At 40.7% G+C, this 20100-nt stretch overlaps 1 protein-coding gene across 1 annotated transcript in view; it reads right to left on the bottom strand.

Moving 5' to 3' along the window:
* atrnl1a (attractin-like 1a) overlaps positions 1–20100 on the bottom strand; it is a 202839-nt gene that overhangs the window by 137062 nt on the left and 45677 nt on the right. Inside the window, exons 11-18 of the mRNA XM_070916476.1 lie at positions 19248–19332; positions 17649–17860; positions 16144–16262; positions 15163–15279; positions 14524–14656; positions 10426–10613; positions 7777–7990; positions 7050–7241 (exon numbers count right to left, since the gene is read on the bottom strand). Of these exons, the coding sequence (XP_070772577.1) occupies positions 7050–7241; positions 7777–7990; positions 10426–10613; positions 14524–14656; positions 15163–15279; positions 16144–16262; positions 17649–17860; positions 19248–19332 (1260 nt within the window). The remainder of the gene's footprint in view (positions 1–7049; positions 7242–7776; positions 7991–10425; positions 10614–14523; positions 14657–15162; positions 15280–16143; positions 16263–17648; positions 17861–19247; positions 19333–20100) is intronic.

Below are 20100 nucleotides of genomic sequence, written 5' to 3'. Positions count from 1 at the left end.
ACTTTAATATCCAATAAATATACCAGGCCTGTTTATCATCTTAAAAAAGGATTCAAATTGCAGGGAAATTGGTTGCCGTTCTTTGCACACCCCATTTTCCATGCACCAAACCTTAAAAATGTAATATAACAAAATTATTTGCTTCTCTTTGATTTAATAGATCCAATTTGTAGCAGCCATTTTGTGTCCCTCCTGGTCAGCTTATTAGACTCGCAGTGCCTGCCCAATTTGTGCTTCACTCATAATGATCAAGCGCCTATGCTCAGTTCCCCCCCTTCACATTAACTTGAACCTCTCTACACCTGATCTGGTCTGTCATTGGTCTTTGCTTCCAATTTATTTTCAAACTGCGAAAAACTGCAGCTTTTATGGAAACATTTCTCAAACTTTTCATCAAAACCAGTTTTGGGACACAATTGAGGCGACAAACTGGCATTTTGATCCACACGCTGGGTGCCACATAATACAGCGAAATACGCATGTAAACTCACTCAACTTAAAATGTTTCATTATACCTTTAAACTTTATTGGATTTTGTTTGTGGTAGATGCCTTGGATCAAGACCGATCAGTCATGCCCATGTCTGCTTTGCTAGCTTTACTGCTACTTTGAATTTTTGACAAAAAGTTTCATCCAGCCTTCAAGTTTGGGACATGAGCCAGAAAAAGGTCACAAGCACAGTTTTATATCTTTAGCGACCTGCTTAAACAGCCATATAGGAGTTTCAGGATTCTGTATCAAGAGAGGTTACATCATCATCTAAACACACACTCAATATTGAACTTAAATCTCATATAACAACTGAGCTCTGGAGATGTGGTCTGGCTGGTAAAGAAAGGCCGATTTTACAGAAAAAACATGCAAAATGCTCACAGAATCACATTTTATAAAATTTTGTCACTGGCAAATAGGTAATGAATGTTTGAGCACTGCAGAGCGTTTATCAGCAATATGGTAATGACGGTAAGAAAGATGGGAACACTCAGGCCAGAGACATGACTGCTGTCATACCTTAAAATATATTCTGATGCGAAGAGTTAATCTCTACGCACAGACTGCCTCCCTAAACACACATTGCAAGGCGCATTTGCAGCTCTTGACTGCAATTCATTTGTGAAACATGTCAAAATCAGTGACAGCAAATGGATCAGATATTTCAGGCATCAGCTCGCATGCCACGATGATGATGAAACAGGCCCCAAGGACACGAGTAAAAGCAGCTCATACAGAAGTGAGAGACTGGGGGCAGAAACAAATTCCTGCATAGGCAGAAAATGTTAAGTCCTTAGATGTTCACTTACATAACTGCCGTTTGTGTACATAATATAATTTACCTGCTATGTTCAATATGCCTGAGCCTGTTCTATTTTTAATAGCATTTCCATCTATCTGGCTTAATCTGTGATCCGCATGGAAAAAATTAACAGGTTATTGCCTCACGCAGTCTTGTGGACTAGTGTGCAGAGTGTGGGTAGATGAGGATGAGAGAGAAACGCGTTACATTGTGTGTGCCTGCAGGGTTTACAAGGCTTTAGTTTTAGTTAACAGCACCAAAGATATAGCTGTACCTTGCGGTATTACATGACATTAGCTCCGGGCTATTTCTACAGAAAATGTCCTTTTGGATGGTGCCTGTATTTCCCATGAGGGAGGAAAACACATTTCCTGATTAAAAACCGAACATGTGATCTAATCATGGTCCAAAGATTAAACTGCTGACGGACTGTTGACAGATTGACCAGCTATTTTTCCCTTTGTGGATATTGGTGAAGATAAAAACAGACACCGACGTACGCACCTCAAACTGGTTAAATGTTAATGTTCCTCTAATTTCTTGCAGAAGGGGGATTCTGTCGTCACTCTGAGTGCACAGCTCAGCAGCAAAGTAAACGACGAGGCATAACTGTTAATTTATCTCTATTTATTGCACTTTACTGCAATTCAATTATGAATTATGGCTCCTAAATTTAACACATGTACAAAGATGAACTCGGCTTGATGAACTCTACAGTCATGCTAGTTGAGTTTTAAAGGACAAGGCTTTTCATATTGTCAACAAATTAATTAAAACCAAAGTCTCCAAGTCTAATATATCTTATTCCTCGGTGCTACAGAGCGCCACTGTTGTCCAAAAACTATTAACATTATTAGGAACCAATGGGCTGAGTATCACAGACCGGGTACATATTTACAATGAGTATCAATAATATACAGATCAACTCAATTTTTATTATATTTTTTTGGTCAAAGTCAGAGAACACCATATCTGAAGGGTTTCTAACAACTTGGTGTGAATGAGAATGAACATAAATGTAGTAACTAGGTCAAATCCAAGAGGACACGCGTTTGCATCTCAGCCGGCGCCACAAAACATCAGTCGCTAAAAACTTTCACAAGTTGCTGTCGTCACTTGGAGACTGAGCGCCTTAATGCCTTTAAAGTTCTGTCAACAAGAAACATTTCTCCGACGCTGGCTGCTGTATAGCAAACATCCACCACATGATTCATGTGAACAGAAAAAAGTACATATTTCTACTCGAACTTGTGTCCCTTTCCGAAACCTTCCCAAAATATATGGCTCTATTGAAATCAGGATATTAGTAGCCTTCATTGACAGAGGTAACCTAGAGGATAACTAAACACAGTAGATGACAAATGTTCTGAGGAACCTCGGCTATCGTGTTGCAGCAAAGAAAAGAATTGCTCGTTCCTGCCGGGGAAATTTTCATCTTATCAAAAATTCTCTCAGCACAATCGTCTCTGTGCCACATTCTGTTCATCACAACGGGTTTGACATTTGGTGTCCCTGGATAGCACGTATCGTCTGGCTTCATCTTGTGCAATCCATTTGCTCCTACAGTATTTGACAGTTAGCATCGCTGAAACCAGTAGCATACGGATCTGTGAGCCCCCATACATAATACATCAAGTGTAGGAGCCATAAGCTGCCTTCTCTTTCGTTCTGCTTCTAGCATGTGAAGCTAGAAAACTGCAGACAGACATTGTGTGGGATGGACAAAAACACACACACACACACAGTGAAGATTGCCTCACAGAACATAAGCCTGTTTCTCTGTGCAGCAAAACCAATAACAGCTCCAACAACGTAACCATCATCTGACCGACCTGTGTGTATGTGAGTCATGTGAAACCTATGTTCAACTGTAATCAAATCACATTTACTGACCTGTTGTAGTCGCCTGTCCAAACAAAACAAAATGCACACAGCGAGTGACCAAATAAAAACTCTTGTATACTGTAATCCAATACACCTGTAAGTCATTTTATTCCAGTGAGCAGATCCTCCATTTCATTTGTGCTTTGCCGCACAAAAGTGTACATTAACAACACAAATCAAGCACACAGACCTGGACTATTTTTAGGTCAGCAATCAAATCAAATCAAATTTGTGGCAACTTAACTCCTTCATACAAAAGGTCAGATGTCTTTGAGTTGTATCCCTTCCATCAAAGCATGCGTCCAGATGACACTCTGATCTGATCTACTCATCGGAGGCTTGTTCAATGAACTCAGCTGCCAGCCGGTGTTCAGCTGTTATAAATATGGCTGTGCCTCAAGTTTCCAGCAGATCACTGCTTACTAAGTAGCATTGTGACAGCGGGAAACATGGCATCCGAACTAAGTGAAAGTGTCAGAAGTCAAATTGTTATTCTGAGTAAAGAGGGGCTTTCTTAGAGTCAAATCATGGCTAGACTAAAGGTTTCTAAGGGGGCAGTGCAGGGAACTCTAAAAGGCTTTGCAGAAACGGGATCAGTTGTATCCAAAGCTCGATCAGGCAGACCAACAGTGACCACACCATCAGAAGAGCAACACATCAAGCTTAGTTCCCTGAGAAATAGAAAAGCAACTTTATCACAGATACAAAATCTGCTCAATAAAGAACACAAGACTCCAATCAGCAAAATACTGTCAAAAGAAGGCTGTCTTGTAGTGGTCTCAGAAGACCAGTAGCAGTTCTAAACCACTTCTCAGAAGGGGAAACAAGGCCAAACACTTGGGGTGGGCTAAGAAATACCAGCATTTTAGTGTGGATGACAAAAAGTCCTATTTACGTATGAATCCAAGTTACACATTTATGGCAGTAACAGAAGGGTGGAGTTGGACACCGGAGAAGTACCACTCCATTCTTCAGAGACATGCTATACCCTCTGGTTTGCATCTTTGTGGAGAGGGATTCATAATGACCCCAAAGACGCCTCAAAGCTTCGCAAGAACTACTTGATGACCAAAGACTTTAGGACTTTCCTCCACAGTCACAACCCCATTGGACATTTGTGGGGGCACTTCAGAAAGCCACTCTGTGACATCACAAGGAGCCCTTTGGAACATTGTCAAATCATGCTGGGATAACATGGGTCTTCAGGTTTGGCACAAACTTGTAGAGTCCATGAGAAAGAAAATAACATTGAAAACAATGAAAAAACAACTGACGGCAGTACCAACCGGATAGTTGCAGGGTGAACGTGGGTGTCCACAATGGCTACTGCTGAGCTTACAAGCTATGCAGAGAGGAGTGCTGTTAAGCTGACAACATCTAGAATGAAAAGTTTAATTTACAGCCTAATTTACAGCTGCGATATACTGCCATATAGCTGTAGGTGCAAGACCTTTAGGGACCAGACGCTGGAGGCAGAGAGGTGAGACGCTGGGAAAAGAAACTGCAGAGTGAAGCTTAAAATTGTCACATAAGCCAAAGAAAGTCTATTTTAGAAGAGGAAACATAGTACGGCAAAATTAAGTTGGGGTTGAAAAATTAGCTTGCTTTCAAGGAGCTCCCAAAACTTCCAAATAAGACTGCTGGGGCAACACTGGAGCTAATTATTTCAAGAGGCTGTGTTGAGGAGTGTGTAGTTAGCCTCCAGCCGACATGAAAAATGGGGATGATACACAAAGCCTTGGGCCAAATTTATCTGATAAAGAAATGACCCAGTTCAAATGGGATCCTCAGACAAGCAATCGTTTTTTGTGAAAGCAGCTAATAAAGCCGAGGCCATGAATCCTTCAGCTGTAGCCTACAGGCCTGGTTTCCAAAACAAGACATGATTAATCCATAAACAAGAGAAGTGAAGCAGAAAGTTAAGTATGAAACACAATGAAAAGAGTGATGGACTGTAGAAGAGCAACAATGCTATACCTGAGAATTTGAAAAGTAAAATATGTCAGGTTTTATGTGCCGTGCTTTGACCAGCAAATATAAAAAGTAGCAGAATAAAAGCATCCTACACACCTTCTGCCACCAAACAGATATGAATAATAAAAGAGAGAAGGAGATGGGGAAAAGGTGCCATTATGTAAGCACTGAAGGTAAAGCAAAAGAAAGGAAAACAATCTGGGCTTGCTAACAGTCGGCTGGAGAGCTGTCTGCACTCAGACTACTAGCACCAGCAAGGAATAATAATCACCAGTCACAAGACAAAGAAAGCTCAAAGTTTTTCAAGCTCTTTTCTAAACTCCTCAGAAACAAGAACACATTGCTGCAAATTGACTATTTGTCTAACAAAAGACAGAAAAAAACCAATAAAAAGTTTAGCATCTGGGGAATACTTTGACAGTTTGATTTTATTTTTCTATCAGAAACTTGTTGAAGTGCAGAATAAAATATGCCTGTACTTTACCTTAACTTTTCCAAACAAAACACTGATGAACACAATCAGAATATTACTGGCTTTAGATGTTCAAAACACATTTGATTGAAAACAAAATATCCAAATCTTCTCTCTCTTTTTATTAATCAAATGACTCCCTGTAATGTGCCAGTACGTCTGGTCCCACTGAGAATAAATACCCAATTTTGAAGCTTTAAATTCTCTGCTTTGGTTCTTTGGGCCACGTGGTTGAGTTTCAGTTTGCCAGCTCCCCCCCATAAAGCTGTGACCCACAGCTCTCAGCTTGAACAAGCTGATTGTAAACTACTTGCCCTCTGAAGTATTTGAACAAGGGGAGTTTGTGGCTCAAACAAGACATAAAATGCCAATAAACACTGGACTTAATTATCCAACGGGATGCCCATGTTGCTTTGTTTCCACTGGATGAAGGCAAATATTTGCCAACAGAACTTCTTAAGCTGTGAGTTGATGGGAGGTTGTTTTGGAGTCTTTCTGCCATCTGAGGTCAAAAATCACTTGATGCAGCTTTAATTAGCAATATTCCCCATGTTCCTACCCTGGTGGAGAATTTCTAAATCCAAGAAGGTGAAAGCAGAAGTATCTAATGAGCTAAATGGCTGCAGCCACTACAGAAATGTTATTTAGGCAGGAAATCCCTTCATGTCGACTTATAAAACAATAGAAATCATAAGCTGCCAATTCAGAGAGGCTGCAGCTGAGCCTGGCATCTTTTCCACTTTTTAACTGGTTTCATGGACGATGGATCCCTTGTTTCTCTCACATTCACAAACATTCCTGCACACACCTGTCCTCAAACAGAACCACATGGAGAAGCAGTGGTGCAACAGAACCCCCCCCCACCCCCAGCATCCCCAGGGAGGTGTTAATATGAGAGAAATGTTAAGAGACAGCAGCGAGGACTTCATATTGAGTCAGTTGTGTGTCACTGTAGATGATCGATTTTCTGCCCTGTAGCTACAGGAGAGGTGGCACCACCTCAGTGTTAGAGTGTGTGTGTGTGTTAGTGTGTGTGTGTGTGTGTTTGTGTTAGTGTGTGTGAGAGGCAGAGACCTGACTGCTGATAAGAAAGGGATCAATAGGAGTCTATCATGACTTGATGTTCACACATCGTAGTCTAGTTGCATCATCAAGGGTAAGAGTAGAGTACTACACACCACCTCATTAATCTATCTGTCTGTCAATGCTCGTAGCCACACATGTTGACATGACAACAACCTCTATGCTCTGAATATTATGCAATCACAGGACAATATATGGCTGGATGACAAACGACACAAAGATAAAATATACATCTTACACTTCCCCTCCTAAAACTATGTCTGTTCATCTCGAGCTTTGTTTCCTTGGCTGGTGACAAACCAAAGTGCTAAGAATTTCTTAGGGATCGAATCCAAGTCTCACCAGTACAGTCCTGGGTCTGCCACTCCAGACACTGTCCGTAGGGGAAGGAGATGACGTACGCCGAGGAGTCGACACAGCGCTGCGTACTGCCACACCACATGCACTCCATGGCCTGGCTGGTGCAGTTGGCACAGCTGGTGCGCAGAGAGCAGGGCGTCTTACAGGGACGAGCACTCTGACTCTGTGGACTCCCTGAGCATCATGACAAAGAGAAGAGAGAGGACCAAAGTTATGAACTGAACAATCAAGTTTAGCGCCAGTTAAATCATGAGATAGAGGTTTGGAGCTTCCCCAGCAGTGAAACTATAACTTTCTTTGGGCATTTAATTTATTCATTTAGTTGTTCAGTAATAGCTTTTTGAGTTAATGCTTCATTTAAATGCTGTAATGTACCTGTAATGTTATTTCATTAGCTGCATCATACAGCAAAGGATGGATTTGATACAGCTTCCACTTGTTGCCTCTTTCTCCCTTTCAGTTTATTCATTTTATTCATTTTAACAGCACAGAAAATGTACGAAATGCAAATAAGCAAATTACTATAAACAGTAATTAAACCAGTGTTTGATGTCTCTCATGTGTTGATGCTTTTATCACCTGTTAGTTTGTCTGAACTGAAAATAAACTGTAGCCTCCAACCAGAGTGTTATCCTGTGCTCTGAACTACTTCTTCAACCACATCCTCTCTCTCTCTCTCTCTTTTTTTAGTTCACTCATTCTTTCTCACCAGCAGGTTTTTCACAGATCAGGCCGTCGGAGGTGGCCGTGCAGGGGTTGGCCTTTAGACCGGCCACCTGCGTCCGCTCCAGGTAGGCGCAGAAGCCCGAGTCGCTGGGCTCTCCAGGCAGCCATCGCAGGCTGGTGTTGGTGAAGGGTGATGCATCCTCCCAGCCCCAGTACGACACGTTGATCTTCCTCAAGCCAACCCAGGGGGATAACCTCTGCAGGGGTGGAGAGAAAAAGAAAGAGGAGGAGGATATGTTAGATGTAGCACATGCTGACCAAGGATTGTGTGCATGATACCTGATTTACACTTTTTGTTATTTGAGATGTGAGAATACGCTTCAGGATTCCTTTGCTGGTTTAGTTTCTTAATTTCAAATTACTCAATGGACGAACACCATATATATTAAAGATATGTTGTAGATCTGCAACTTTTCTTCCACATTTCTTTTAAAATGGAGACCACACTTCATTTATAGTTTTTGTTGAGTATTGCTACTGTGGTGTTGACTGTCACAGTATCTATAGAATCTAAGTAAACTTCTCCCACAATGCTTTTGGGACTCCCAGATCCCAAGAAGAAGAAGAGGGTTTATTGTGGTTTTGTGTCCTGTGGTATTTTGTACTAGAATATCAGTAGTAGAGGAGAGCTGTGGCTGGATTTCTCCTTTTCATACTGAATAAAATACAGAAGCTCAATTGCAGTTTTTAAAATCACAGACACCTACAACCTATTTTGGGCCAAACATGGCAGAGCTCACTTCAGCCTTTCCTTCCAGTAACAGAGAGAATAGATGAATGGGGAGAAAATGCAGTGATCTAAGCAAAGAACCACCTTCACAGGGACAGTGTCCTAGAAACACTGGATGCGTGAGCAAAAAAACCTACATAATAATACTAAAATTACAAGCTGAGCTGGAGCAGAGTCCACATGGTAGTCTCCCTTTGCCAAGAGGAGAAGTCAGACGGCTGATAACTCTGAACAACAGACATAATGTTGTCTTTGACATGAAAGCGGATCCTTAATCAAGCCTTCTGCAAATGACTATAATTGTTATAAAAGCAGAAACTTTAATTATAGCAGCTGACTGAAGTGTAGTTCAGTGAACATTTGAATCATTTGCTGACACAACATGTGTGATTTATTTAAAACAGTAATGGCCCATGTTGATTATGAACTGTTTTATTTGATAGAAATCATAAATATTTTCCCACAGCTGTGGCTCCCAAGAGCTTGTGAAATGAAAAACAAACTCTTGCTGCATTTACACTACAGTAAGTATGTCTGTGTACCACCGGATAGCTGGGCGGTATGTGGTAACTGCATAGAAAGTAAATTGATGCTGATGTTATGTCAAAAAAAGTGGGTTGACAACATAAGATCTGGAGAATTAGAGAGATTTAGAGAATCTAAAAGCAGGCATTAAAAGCAATTAAACTACAAAACCAGGCACTTTTTCAACAAGACAGAGAGCCACACTTTCTTTCATTTAACAGCGTTCAAATATTTGCTCACATTTCTCCTGACACTGCACATTTATCAAAAGGTCTGTCTATGTGTGGTCAAACACGTCAGGATCTCAAATAACATTTCCACCATAAACACCACAAGTCGACATTTCAGTCTGTGTAAGAAGAGAGCGGCTCACTGAGAAGCAGCTGTTATAAGAATCACACATGAATATGTGGAAAACATTCACATCCTGTCACTCGTCTGTTTACTATAAGGAAAAGTGATGATGAAGCTGATTTTTGTGCTTCACGGTGGGCTAAGAATGATTACCTCTATTTATTTTCTATGCCTCGACTCCATGGTAGAATTTAAAAAAAAAAGTCAGAAATATCCTGGTGAGAAATTTCACTCCTCCGTACCTGGCGATATCTGGCATATCTCAACACTCCTCGTGGTGCTGTGAGAATATTTTTTCAAGTCTGAACCTGGCTATCAGTCTGAATATCAGATTACCTAAAGAGTTGTGTTTAAAGTAAAGCAAACCACACTGCTGGCTTCTGTCATTAATTAGATGTTTTTGATACACTTAAATAACTAAATTGTTATGATCTTGAAACCACACATTCCTTGGCATCTAATAAATAACATTATATTTATGATGTTAAGGTTACACACTGTCTGGCATCTTATAATAAACCACAATGTCATAGAAGCAGTATTAGTCCAGTTGTCCACATTAATCAGCAGGAGCTCACAGTGCTTCAATCTCCAAAGAGGGAATTTCATACTTTAAAAAAAAGCTAACTTTGGAGGATAGCCACTTGATTTCCAGTCCAACTGTTGACGTCTCATTAGCTTCAGTTACTGGCGCTGTAACCACAGTATGGCCATGTGAGTATTGTGTCCAAACCCTCTCGAATATATCCCTGCAATGCATTAGTATGGGTGACTGAGTAGGAAAGGTTTGTAATGTTTACAAGCCAAACTTCTTAAATAACGGTAGCATGTGCACTGAAAAGCCCAACTCTGCTCAGTCAGGAACTTCCATTCACAAATTAAATTGGATGATCTTACCAAACATGTTTGAAGTTTGCACAATGCCACGGCATTTTTTTTTAAGGCAGAGAAGCCAGAGAGGAAAATAATGAATAGCAGTTAGCATGCAGCATGTTTATTAATTTGATTTCTTACACCACCCACCTTGTCTTGTAGCTGGTATTTTTGTAGCTCTTCCAGAACAAAATTGACCTGTTTGTCTGTGAGCAAAGAGGCAATATTTCCTCCCAGGTTTTTGCAGTAGTGCTGGGCGTTATCATAGCTCTCTCTGCTGGAGTTGATCCTCAGGCAGGCCTCCCCCACATGGTGCCAGCCCTCCCCACACAGCTGGCCTGCACACAAAGACACACACAGTCAAATGTCTTTACACCATTCATTCATGTCTGTCTTAACACTAATTCTTGGTCATCAGTTAGCATACAAACACTTCCCTTCAGTGAAAGTCTGCTAGCAACCTTGTAATCCCTTAATGCTCATTAAACAGCAGAAAACATGGATGACAGATGTATGAAAAGACAACTTAGCTAGATTTGACATAGTTAGCCCTTCATCGTTCTAATGTCTGGCTTAAAATGTTTAGTATGCTCACATGCTAATGTTAGCTTATAAAGTTTAGTATGTTATCATGCTAACATGCCTACAGTTAGCATTTTAACATGCATAGCTTTAGCTTGTAATGTTTAGTAAGTCAACAGCTAATGTTTGGTTTGTAATGTTTTGTATGTTATCATGTAACCATGCGCACAGTAAGTTTAGCATGTTAACATGACAGTGTATCACTTGTAGCATGTTATATTACCATACCGAGTTATTGTGCTAATGGGCCTTAGCTTGCTAACACTTAGCTTGTAATGTTAGCAAGTTGACATACATGCAGTTAACACGGGAACATGCTAACATTTAGCATGGAAGTGTTTCAAATTCAAGCTTATTTGTCTTTTCCACTGTAAGAAATAACTTAGAAAATGTTACACAAATGCATCAAGACAACGTTTATACAGCGTAACTCAGGAAATATAAATCAGAGGCAGACAGGAGGGATGAAACGATGTTTACTTGGTCGAGGTAAACCAGGCTTCAGTAATCAACGGGCGGGCGGGCAGAAGCAGCAAACAAAGGGAAGCAGTGTGCTGTCAAAAACAAGGAGGGGACTTATATAGACTGAGACTAATGAGCTAGTGAGGAGCAGGTGTGCAGGTAGGTGATCAGTCAGGTGATCAGTCAGGTGACCGGCAAAGGCAGGAAACTCACTGAGGGCAACTGGTGGAAAAGGGGGGAATGACACTGGAATTTAAAGTCTATGTGATGGCCTGGAAAAGAAACTGTACAGCCAGAATCAACAGATGATTTAATAGCTTTAAGAGAAATATTTCCGGTTAATGTGAATAATAAGTAATATATTTTATCAGACTTTTTTAGAGGCGGATGAAATTGTTGAATTATGCTGTCAGAGCACCGCATTCTTGCTTTTTACCGACCTGACTCATCCCTGACAAAAATGACTCTAAGAAGTTAGAAATACGTTACATGTGGGGTAAAGAAAAGTATAAATCTGTTGAGATTGAAGAGTCTAACAACAAAAGCTGAGTAAGACTGGCAGACAAACTCTCCCATAAAAAACGGATTTACGCACTTGTTGTTGTTATGAGGTTCACTTGGTATCGTCTTGTAGAAGACTAAAATAGTAGAGAGGCTGTTCAATTAGCCAGGATGAAAGGGAAGAAAAAGTCATTCTGCCTCCACTGAGCACCGCTGTTTATTTTGGACCCCAGGACTGATTACATTCACAGGCCCATAATGGCTTCCATCTCCAACCTTTTCATGCTACAGAAACGAAAATACCTGACTTATTTATTTTTTTCCCCCAAGCAATAGCAATGGGCAATAATTGACCAGAACGAGAGGAGAAAGACAGATGAATGGGGTATAAAAAAGGAGGAGTACAAAAATAAACAGATAGATTAGGTTACTGTCTTTGTGTAAAAGCAGAGCTAAACATGTCAGGCCATTTAGAATAATTAGTCATAACATGGTGTCTACAGAGAAGGCCACAGCTGCCATCACAGTGGAGCTAGTTTCCATTACCCCAGTTCATCTTGGCCACACTGTGCAAATGTGTCTTCACAGAAACTCACAGAAACTCACAGAAAATACAGCGTGCTTTGTCAAACTAACATAACTCACATACAAAGACTGGAGAAGAGACAGTATGCCAGTCATTTTGAACTGAATCACACTCAATGGTGCGGAAAGTTGAGCAAGTTTCAACTTTATGCAAATGTCGCCTGATGTGTGGTGGCTGCAACCAACGGCACTCGTTTTGATTCACGCAGAAAAATGGATGCAAAAAGTTCCTCCTCTCCTCTACGTCAACAAGCTTTAAACTAAAGGGAGGGAAAAATGATTATAGCTGCTTCTGCTTTCCCAATTCTCAACAATAAACTAAATAAACTACCTAGCTAGGAGCTACTCTGCACAAGTTAAACAGGAAATTGATATTAATACATTTATATTAACAGGAAATAAACTACTTTGTTGAGCACCAGTATAAGAGGAAAGTCAGAAAATGACATCAAAGCAGATTAAGTCAATTATATCAACGCTCCACAGACATACATCAAATAATATCAAGGATGTAAAATTTGAAACTGTTTCACCGTTTGTTTTGAAGCATATGGGTGTCCCCAATATTTGGATAATAAACCAAAATGAAGTCTGCGAGTCTACAAAGAGAATACAGTATGTGGCAGTATGTTCTCATGGCTGAACACAAAATTAGAAAGGGACATCCTAAAATATCGTATATTTACATTACGGCTGCAAAGCTGCAAGGGTGATTACAGTGATTACACCATGATAGGATTTCTACAAATCCACGTCCCAGTAAGCATTGATTTAAGGATTTGCAGGTCAAAAGATAGATTTAAAATGGGTAAAACCATCTGCACGTCTATAACCATTGTTTTTAACAGCGTTTAAAAGCGTTAAGCAGGTCCTCAGTACATGTTAATATAGTCATTTAAAGGACGTTAAAATAATGGTTGTATGTAGTCTAACACAAAAGACGCATAGACATCTTTTGCAAATTACCAAAACCATTTCTTCTAGGATTGTAATCCAGTGCTCCTTTACCTCAACAGAGCGAACAGTTCATAACAAACCGAAGGGGGAGGATGTGTACCAGGCTACAGGGCCTTGATGTGAACAGAAGAAAGGGAGCACAGACAATAGCAGCCTCTGCTTACAGCTACTGCAAACTCCCAACTCAGAGCAGAGCAAGCTAGCTAGCAGGCACTTTGCACAATACAACACAGCATGGAACAGGATCATTCATGGATTCAAATAGCAAGGGTATTTCCTTTGCCCTTAGTCGTGCTAGCGCCAAAGTCAAACCGAGAGCAGCTCTAGCTAAAGGCTCTGCAGCAGAGCGGAGCATGGAGGACTTTGTGGACTTATTAGTCAGCCAAGGATCCATATTCAGGACATCCAGTAAACACTTCTAATTGGCCTACTTCCCTTTGCAGCTGAGTGGAGAGCATATTTCTGAAGTGTGCGTTCATGAATGTATGCAAATCCCCTCTGTGTACATGCCTGTATGGATGTATGAGAGTTGATTTGTGAAGACCACTAAAAATATGCAGCCAGATAGTATGGGAACATGCAACTATCTGGAGCTGAGTGTGTATGTTGTACTGCAGGATTAACCGAACACAGCACTCCTTCAGCAGCTTTGAAAAATAAATGTATTCTGCAGAGATGATGATCATCAGAAAGACTGTGAAAGTTACACTGCCGGATCAATCAACAGTCACTCCAATATTACACGTGTGATCAAAACAATCCACACTATTTCTGAAACAGCTTATGCATCCGTGCATTTGTGAAATGTGTTTATGTAAGTCTCTGTGTGTTCACTTTTGGTGCATAAAGCCTGAACCTCCTTCCTTCAGAAAGCAGATTAGGGATCCAATTCACAGGTGCCAAGTCGCAAAAAGTTTTTCTCACAAGAATTACTCTAAATAAAATGAGGTTCATGAATATAATTTGAGCCATGTCCTTAAGAAATACCCTGAAAAAAGAAAGAGATGTCTTGCAATGACTCAATAAATATGACATGTCTGTTGGATCAGGCCATTACCAAGCTGATATTGTGCGATCTGATGCAGATAGAGAAAAGAAGTAGGAAAACATTTGTGCCACTGCTGTGTGTGCATGTGTGGCAGGCTGCATGTGTCTCCTCACCAGGCAGTGCTTGACACTCCTGTTGCTGCAGCTCCCACTGACAGTTGACGTTGAGGGAGCAGCTTCTGCAGTTGGCCAGTCTGAAACACTCCTGCTCCTCCCTGCGCTTACACCTGGACGGGTCTCTCACCGACTTCAAACACACACACACAGGAAACAATATCAGTCATCATTGGTGTCCTCTTTTACAGTAAATGCAATAAAGTTGGAGGGATCAATACAATGTGCAACAGACGCTGAAGATGAATAAAGTGTGATGGTTGAGGGGATCAAACAGCCAAACAGAACGTGCGGAGTGAAAAGAGAAATCAATACGAGGGACACATTATACTGAGATGGACTTTTTATTAAAGTTGTGTTTACTCTATATGCTGTGTGCATCTCACGTACGCTGCAGCAAATGTTCAGCTTTACCTAAGACTAATGCTGGTCCTCTGGGACTATCTATCTAAAACCTCAGAAGACATCTAAAAAACTGCCTGGTTCTTCTCCTCAGAAAGGATGACAGACTGTAAATTTGGATTTAGATTCACCCCAATTTCCATAAAAACCTAAGGGACTGCTCTGACCTCTGACATCAGCCTGGTGCAACCTGACCTGCAGCCTAACAGGAAGTGTCAAGTGTCAAATAATACACACATGTCCCCTCCTTCTGGCTCCGTGCTTCCACAAGCTCAGCTGATGTTCAGACAACATGGATGGTGGGGGAGACAGAGACAGAGCGCCGCCATGCTGCTGGGCCAGCTCCAGAGTCAGCTACACACACACACACACACACACACAGATCAATGCACAAATTCATAGTTAAACCCAGCCAAGCACACACACACACACACACACACACACACACACACACACAGACAGACAGACAAAAGCAACATGCAGACACACACACAAAGAAAGACAGAGAAAGCAGGGTTGGGAGTAAAAATAGAGAAAGAGACAGAGAGAAAACAAAATGAGCAAAAGTACAAAAACTCAGTGAGCCAAAGTTACTAATATAAATCACACAAACCTGAAACCACATCTGAAAAAAGTATTTTCGTTTGAAGTTTCATTTCTAACATTCTTGAGAGGATAAAGAATAATTTGCACTCGAGGACATCAGACAAAAGAATGAGATAACTCAAAGGAGGAATAGCTGAAACATTGATTGCTTTTAGACAAACTTCTTCTGAAGTTGGTTCAACATCACCGGCCATTCCTAATGACTTTGACAACCCTCTAGACTTTTCTCTTGACACAATCAGCTCCGTTGTTTTGCATTGTACACAAGAAACATGAAATCAATTCTAATAGGAAGATTACCATGATGGGGAATTTACCCTTTCCATCACAGACAGTCCATGAGCTTTCTTCTAGGGCCACACCTCTTATAATATAATAGGCAGACTGCAATGAAATGTACATATTCATGCTCCACAGAGGATGAACCCTTTTGACCTTATAACCTTATAAGGGACAAACTTATTTCTACAAGTGCAAAAGGCTCTAAGAAGAACCATTTCATCTGTATGTTATTTGTTCCATCGAACACGCTGGTCTCATGAACTTCGTAGCCTCGGGGCTAGCAGGGTTTTACAGTTAGCCGTGCTTCACAGATACCCAGTGAAGACTCACCACGGTGCAGTTGCTGGAGGCAGAGATACACTTCCTGTCCTCACACCACTGACAGCCCCGTGTGTTGGCGGTGCAACTCGCGCAGTCTGAGAATCGGAAACACTGCTCGTCTGTACTGTCTGGAAGAGAGCACAACACACACAACCACCAGCAACAGACATTATTATTCAACACTGCTTATCAAAAAAACATGTGTACTATGTGTGAGATCCTTTTACTTGTCTTGCGCTTCAGTTCACAGCTGTTTCATTCCTACATCTACCTGTCAGAGAGTTTAATTCTAACTTCTTGCCGTATTAGGAAAGATTTATTCATCTGCTGGGAATTCAGTTCTAATTAGAAGTGCGCAGATCAGAAGTGTTTCAATGTCGAGATGAGCAAAAGGAGTAAAAAGTCAGTCAGTTTGCATCAGTCTGAAAAGTAGCAGTCAGGAAACAGACTCATGTGGTGGCCATGTGCAGGCCAGTAATGCTTTCATGAAGAGTAAGCTAGCATGTAATGATGCTTAGGTATGATGTTTGGATGTGATTAAAAGGTATTTACATACGGGAAAGACAGTTATGTCATGAAACTTTATGTCACTCTGGTCATTTATTCATGTTGTTGCTGTCGTTTTTTGGAGTAAACATGCATGTGAGGCTGCATGCTGATCTGGGACGTGTTAATCCGTCAGACTTCCATCGTGCCTCTGATAGATATTTAAAAGACCATGACTGTGTTGTTTCGTTTGTTTTGTTTAAGTTTTGAATCTCTATTTCACATTTTTGGCATTTGGCATTTTCTAATTTTTAAATGCATTTTTCTCCTGTTTCCAGCCAGCTATTGGTTTCATTCATTTCAATAAAGCATGAAAATCAACTAGAATTACTTCAGTTGTTTCTGGGTGTATTTTTGCATCTACTAACTGAATTTGATATTTTACAGAAACAAATTTAAACGGATGCCTGGAATAATACATTAAAAAATGTGTCATATTATATAAAATGTATGTAAAGTATAGGTGATTTATAGTTAATGGGCTTAAACATGAATACCACAGGTATGGTCCTTTAAGGCAGTCAATCCATTTGTATTGTTCTATTTAAAACTGACAGTACAACCATTTGCATGATTGCTTTTCAGTTAAACCTGCAGTGAGCTGCCTAAAGCAGAATACCTGGAAAAGCTACTGCATCTACATCTGGCAGAGACAGATGAGGGGGAGGAGGAGGAGGACTGACCCTAATTATATAAAAATGAGGTAATTGTTGCAGCATTGACCTTCTGTTCCCATAATTATAATATGAAAACAAACTTCAGAAGCCAAATAGTTTAGAATAATTATTATTCTCATGAAAAGAATTGGGATGGGCCAGCTCAATTTTGGGAGCAACACTTGTGTGTGTGACTGTGCTGTACATTTCAGAGAAAATATGTTGACAGGACAGTGGAAATATTTAGAGAAAAAGAAAGACGGATAAATGGCAAAGAATCAGCTGGGCAGACAGGAACCCAGTGTAACGTACCGGGTCGTGCAGGGCAAATAGGAGCAGGAAAAATGTCCTCGGGTGGTTTTGTCTCCCAGGGGACACATCTACTTTTGACCCAATGGCAGCGAAGGTCCGGCCCAGCAGCAGCACACAAAGCTGGGTTGGAAAAGGCCTGGCAGGACGGAGGGGTGTAGGCCAGCACATCGTTCAGAAGGAGGCCCGAAAAACCTCCAAAGATGTACATGGAGCTGAAGTGAAGAAGATGCAGAGAGGATTATACAGAAACACAAGTGCAGCAGAAACATGTACATGGTGGCAAAAGTTACAGCAAGAGAGAGCTAGTCTTAAAGAAACAAGAAACGCCTGCCTGAGACGAAGACAGATGTTAAGAGAGCACAAGAACCTTTCAGAAATAAAGCTGAACTTTGGTTTGGAGGAAAAAAAAAACCTTGGGAGAAAACGTAGTTTGAAGCTGGCCTTTTGAAGTTCAAAGCTGACATTTTTGTGCTCAAAGCTGACTTTTTGGTGGGTAAGTGGTGATAAAGGGTCAGACCATTATTTCTGAGTTCAGCAATAAGTCATTCTGCATCGTGATGGAACTCTTGCAGCAAACTTTTAGGTTTGACTAACTGTTGTTTTTGATCAATTATGGGTTTTGGGGGGTATTTTGCTACTTAATAAGTGTCCTGAACTGTTTGATTCCAAGAGACTGATGTTCACTGATGATAAGGAAAAAAAACCCAGAACATCAGACTACATGTGAAAGCTCTGAGAGACCTATATGTGATATCAGGTTATCTACATTTGGCACAACACTGGCTGAGGTATGCAGTATGCATCAATAACAGCTGTCTCCTTATTTTATAAACAGTCTCACGCGCAGGTTTTTTTTCTCTGTAAGAGACAGTGTGGCTTCAAAAACCACATTCAGATTCTTTGAAAAACCACAGCACAAGGAGGGAAGAATGGGATCGACCGATTTTTCTGTGTGAATGAAGCCAGCAAAATACAGAGATACGGATTCAAAACTGGGAAAGGTATAAATAGAGCTCTGGAGGTAATAAAAAGAAATGCATGCTGCATATATACACTGTATCTATACATAGATGGTGTAAAGAAAGTTACTGAGAGAGTGAAGCAGGAGAAGCATCCACATATAGACGAGAGACAGAGACACCAGCTTCTAAGAGAGAGCTTCAGAGAAGTCAGCAGAGGGAGAAGAGTAAACTGAAACTAAATATAACATTGAGATAAAGAGATCAATCCATAAACAATCTACACAACAAAACCACAACCTGTGAATGGGGAAAACAGAGGAGACCCTCAGTGCTTCCAAAACTTAGAGGACACTGCAGGAAGACATCTAGGAAATGTAAAAATGTGCCAAGGAGTAATGCCTCAGGAATAGATTATCTTAATTTGCAGAATTGTAACTGACATGTTTAGCAGATTATGCACCTGCTTTACCCAGATTTGAGCATCAGTGTTAGCAAGCACAATGCTGAAACGTCCCTAAGCAAGGCAACACATGCCGAGCAAATTCAGAGGTGCTGTTGTACTCAGATATTCTATAGAGGGGGGAGGGAGTTTAGAAGTGATGTATTACAGTTAACTAGCATGGAAGGACGAACTCACCCGTTGCTAACCACGGAAGAATGTCCGAAGCGGTTGACGTCCCGGTGCAGCCCTGGTCTGGGGAGGACAGTCCACTTATCACAAGCTGATGAGAAGCATACACAAATAAACAAATATATATTATATATATATATATACAGTATTTTAGCTTTGTGTGTCTGAAATGAGAAACCACTAAAGGTCGAGTCCACAAGAAACAATGAGAAAGAGGATAGTATGTAGCTGCACCACCTATTTATTCAGTGAGTGATAATGCACTCACAGGTGTTCCAATATCAGAAAATAACAAACGAGTCCATGATTTTAGGTCTATTTAATCATTCATTGTCTTATATGTACTGTGCCTACAGTACAACTGTACAGCAGTTGACCACAGAAATCAAAACAAGCAAACTAAAAATCATCGTCCATCTTTTCAAGATCTTGTGGCTTCTGTGGTTTAACTGACTGACGGATAAACAGATAGTTTAGAAAATAACATGCAGTATCTATAATGCTGATTAAAGTCTTGATTACAACTACTGTATATTTGCTGTGTCCTGATGTTGAACTCCTTGCCAATCAGTAAGTATTTTCTGCGGCTACTCTAAAAGCAACTCTAACACATCAGTCATTCAGGCATTTATGAACCAGTTAGAAATTAATAAAAATGAAAGATGGCAGAATCTTCATCACACCTTTCAGCAGTTAAAAGGTGATCAAATGTTGTTTCTTCTTCAGTTTGACAGTAGCAGTAATGTGACTGTTGATCGTGTCATTGCAAAACCATGTGCATTAATTCACTTCTATAACAGCCTCCACTCTTCTGGTTTTAGGCTTAGATCACAGTTGGTGTTCCCAGGTGCTGGATGGG

This window comes from Enoplosus armatus, chromosome 12, assembly GCF_043641665.1.
Source record: "Enoplosus armatus isolate fEnoArm2 chromosome 12, fEnoArm2.hap1, whole genome shotgun sequence".
NCBI lineage: Eukaryota > Metazoa > Chordata > Actinopteri > Centrarchiformes > Enoplosidae > Enoplosus > Enoplosus armatus.
This window is presented reverse-complemented; position numbering and strand designations above follow the sequence as displayed.